The 4,399-nt window shown below is 45.9% G+C and overlaps 1 protein-coding gene across 2 annotated transcripts in view; it reads right to left on the reverse strand.

Moving 5' to 3' along the window:
• NID1 (nidogen 1) overlaps positions 1-4,399 on the reverse strand; it is a 107,364-nt gene that overhangs the window by 76,475 nt on the left and 26,490 nt on the right. For both annotated transcript variants that reach the window (XM_011935734.1, XM_011935735.1), the window contains exon 4: positions 2,675-3,057. In XM_011935734.1, the coding sequence (XP_011791124.1) occupies positions 2,675-3,057 (383 nt within the window). The remainder of the gene's footprint in view (positions 1-2,674; positions 3,058-4,399) is intronic.

Genomic DNA, 4,399 nt, shown 5'->3' on the forward strand with positions numbered 1-4,399 from the left:
TAATTATATGATATAATTATTTTACTTTTTTTATTGTGGTAAAATATATGTAACATAAAATTTGCCATTTTAACAACCCTAAAATATGTACATATATTTTATCCTCCTTCCTCAACCTCCCAAGTGGCAGGGACTGCAGGTGGGTGCCATTTTGCCTGGCTTATATGCTTTTTAATTTTCAATCACCCCCCACCCCACCCCAACTTACACTTTTCCCTGAGGAGTAATTTGGAAGCACTTATGCTCAAAAGCTGAACAAAAATAATGCCCTAGTCACACCTGGGCTAAAAAGTCTTTGACCTAAGAAACAAAAAGAATGTCTCCCTATTTTAAATTTCCACATTCCACGTTCATTTTATTAGAATCATGAACTAGCTCATTATATTTAATAATCCAGAGCAAATTAATTTGGAATGAAATTCAAAAGCACAAGAGGGGTGAACTTTTAGAGAGGATAATGATCCCATTCATAATTGACTGTTACGAGTGAAGAGAAAAGCAAAGTTTAAACCCAGGTAGACTGTATGAGTCCTACATACTCCGAAGGGAATTTCTGGCTTTATAAAGACAGTGTTTGGAGCCGAGCACACTTGAGCCCCGAACTGAACACGTGATGCTACTGATTACTTAAACTCCAGCTGTGGGCAGAGCTCTCAGGGGTCATTATGGCCTGCGTGTATGTGAACTATTCAAATAACACCAGGAATGCAATACTGGCCACAGAAGACTGACCTTTCTCATAAACATAGGGAAATAACTGGGGTAGAGGGACAGGAAAACATCTGTTTTAGACACAATCTGTGTTCAACTCTAGGCTTTCTTCAGTCTTAAGTAATACACTGCCCCAAGTTGTTGGGCTAGATATGGTCTCATTCAAATGTGATGACTTCACAAATGAGAATTTCAGAGATACCTAGAAAGGGTGGGACTCAAAACCCAACATCTGCAAGGAAACACACCCGACGCGTCTGGGGGAGGTGACTCCAAAACCCACGGCAGAGTGGCATGTGCTGAGCAATGTGAGCATCACCCCAGGAACCCCGGGTGCAGTAGAAGAACCCTAAGACATGAGCCCCTGTCCTTGTCCTGCCACCAAACGGCAGCTTCTCCATTTCTGGGCCTCAGAAGTAAGTGAGCACGCCAGCCAGTAAGCACCCCATCTCGTCCACGGTTTGGGATACTCGTGAGAACCAGATTGTATGGCTACTGCTGTGAGATAAATCAGAACAAGTAAGGGCAAATGAAAATGAGGGAACCGTGTGGAATGGGCCAGGCTTTTCTAAGGGTTTTGTGATCATTCCTTAGTAGAAAAGCAGTAGAGAGTCGCAATAAGCTTATCTAAAGGCTTGGACTATCCCATTTATGTGAGTCTTAGTGGATTCGGTATCAAACTAATGTGAAAAAAAATGATGACAGTTTAGTTGGAAAATTTTTTTTTTTCCTTGAGACAGAGTCTCGCTCTTGTCAACCAGGCTGGAGTGCAGTGGCGCCATCTTGGCTCACTGCAACCTCCCCCTCCCAGGTTCAAGCGATTCTCTGGCCTCAGCCTCCAGATTGGCTGGGATTAAAGGCGTGTGCCACCACACCCGGCTAATGTTTTGTATTTTTAGTAGAGGCAGGGTTTCACCATGTTGTCCAGGCTGGTCTCCAACTCCTGACCTCAGGTGATCCACCCGCCTTGGCCTCCCAAAGTGCTGGGATTACAGGCATGAGCCACCGTGCCCGGCTGGAACATCTTTTATAAGACAAATGAAAGCACCCAGGAGTTCTATTTTCCCTCAAAATGTAGCAAAAATCTGATATAACATGGTTGACCAGAAAATGTACTGTAAAACTTTTTTTTTTTTTGAGATAGAGTCTCACTCTGTTGCCAGGCTGGAGTGCAGTGGCACAATCTCGACTCACTGCAACCTCTGCCTCTTGGGTTCAAGTAATTCTCCTGCCTCAGCCTCCCAAGTAGCTGAGACTACAGGTGTGTGCCACCACGCCCAGCTAATTTTTGTATTTTTAGTAGAGATGGGGTTTCACCATGTTGGCCAGGATGGTCTCAATCTCTTGACCTTGTGATCTGCCTATCTTGGCCTCCCAAAGTGCTAGGATTACAGGTGTGAGCCACCGCACCCAGCCCTGTTTTTTTTTTTTTTAAAAAAGAACCAACTTTTTTTTTTTTTTTTTTAATCTTCACAAACCAACTCTGAAACTGATGGGACCTGGGAAGAAAAATAATCGACAATTCTAATTCCAAAACCAAGAGGAAATAAATGTCAAAGATAAGCTTCATAAACAGCCAAAAGAACTTCTAAAATGTTTTTTTCAGGTGGATGAATACATTTCTGATCTGAGAAATCACAAGAAAATCTGACTTTCAAAATACTTCTAAAGGACGTTTTCTCTTTAAAACAGATGGAATGGAATACTAGGAAACTTGAAAGAAGACACATTCAACAGTCTCCAAAACCATGGCTCTAATCCCAAAAGATCACTGAGCATCTCTGAAGCCACTAGGCATATAACACCAAGGCTCCACAGCTGTGAGAGTTCAACCTGTACTTTCCCCAGCTCTTATCCTTACAAACCACCACGTAATGCTCACAACTGACATCTCCCCAGCAGTATGCCTGTCTGGAAGTCCACACATGCAAGACCTTACCAACTGCAACTTAAATGGTCTTACCAACTCCTGTTTCCTCAACTTCATCCACATCTATGACCTGAGGGTGCTGCTGGTGAAAAGTCTCCACTGCCAACTGGAAAGACCTGGTTCTCTCTGTGGGAGGTCCAAGGGGCCTTTCAGTAGCTGCCCGGCGCGGCGAGAGGACACTGGGCACACTGTATGTGTCAGCACCTCCCCTTCTCAGAGCCTTGTAGGAGAAGGGTGTGGTGCCCACATCCTCCAGGCCCAGACGTGTCGTCACCAGGTCATAATCTTCATCCTCATCATCATACTCTGCCCCATCTTCACTTCCAAGGATCACGTCCGCAGGCACCACACCATTGGTGGTGACTGGACTTCCGATCTCAAACACCCAGACACCCTGCTGCCCAGAGTTGCTACTCCTAGGAGGAAGGACAGGCTTCTTAGAAGCAGGCCAGCAACCCGCAAACAGCCACCACTACCTAAGCAGAGGGAGCCCCGGGGATCTGTGTTGGTCTGCAAGCCATCACCTGCAGCTAGGGCTGGAGACTGGAAGGGCACTGGCCGTAATGTCTGGGCGTCATGTGGCTGAGACAGTCTAGGGCTGTCTGGTGAGACTGTGTCCAAATGGGCACAATACTAGCACAAGCTGAGTCCCAGTCATTCCAGAGGTGTGCTCCAGGGACATTGTCAGGACTTAAAATTCAACTTACTCATCCTAATTGCTGGTTACATGCTCTACGTTATGAGCTAAAGTGGCTCATAGGACTGACAGTGGCTTTACGACTGAAGTCATTCATGCTCTCCACTATCTCTTTCCATGGCATGGGATGATACAATTGAAAATACATATTTGGTCTCTGTCCTCACATTCTGAAACAAGAGTTCCTACAGCCTTTGGAATTTCTGGAGCGATAAGAGCGTATTTTGTAGGCTAATGAGTCGACTGATGGCTGGGAGCTCCCAGACAGTTTCAGGATGGGGGCTGGTGGCCAGAAAGACCAAGGCATGACTAAAGGGTTGGAATTTCCAGCTCTCCCCACTGCCTCCAGGGAGGGGAGATGGGCTGGAGATTGAGTCAATCACCAATGATCAGTGATTTAATCAACCATGCCTATGCAAACCACCATAAAAACCCTAAAATGATGGGGTTCAGAGAGCTTCTGGGTTGAATACATCAAGGTGCTAGAAGGGTGGTGTACTCAGAGAGGGCATGGAAACCCTGCCCCCTTCCCCATACCTTGTCCTATGCTTGTCTTCCATTTGGTCATTCCCGAATTGTATCCTTTAGAATGAACTGGTAATGGCAAAGCATTTTTCTGTGTTACATGAGCCATTCTAGCAAATTATCAAATCTGAGGAGCATGTCATGAAAACCCTCCATTTATAGCTGGTTGGTCAGAAGTACAGGTGGAAACACAGGACTTGGGACTGGCATCTGAAGTGGGGGCAGTCCTGTGGGACTGAGCCCTTAACCTGTGGGGTCTGCACTATCGCCAGTGCTAGAATTGAACTGAAGTGTAGGACACCCAGCTGGTGTGCGGAGAATTGGTTGGTGTGGGGGGAAAAAAACCCACCCATTTGGTGTCAGAAGTGTGAATGAAAACATTGCAGACATGGTTTTTTAGAAATCCCAACTCCAGGGCTGGGCGCCATGGCTCAAGCCTGAAATCTCAGCACTTTGGGAGGCCGAGGCAGGTGGATCACGAGGTCAGGAGATCAAGACCATCCTGGCTAACACAGTGAAACCCCGTCTCTACTAAA

The sequence above is a fragment of the Colobus angolensis genome, unplaced genomic scaffold (assembly GCF_000951035.1).
Source record: "Colobus angolensis palliatus isolate OR3802 unplaced genomic scaffold, Cang.pa_1.0 Scaffold148, whole genome shotgun sequence".
NCBI classification, from domain to species: domain Eukaryota; kingdom Metazoa; phylum Chordata; class Mammalia; order Primates; family Cercopithecidae; genus Colobus; species Colobus angolensis.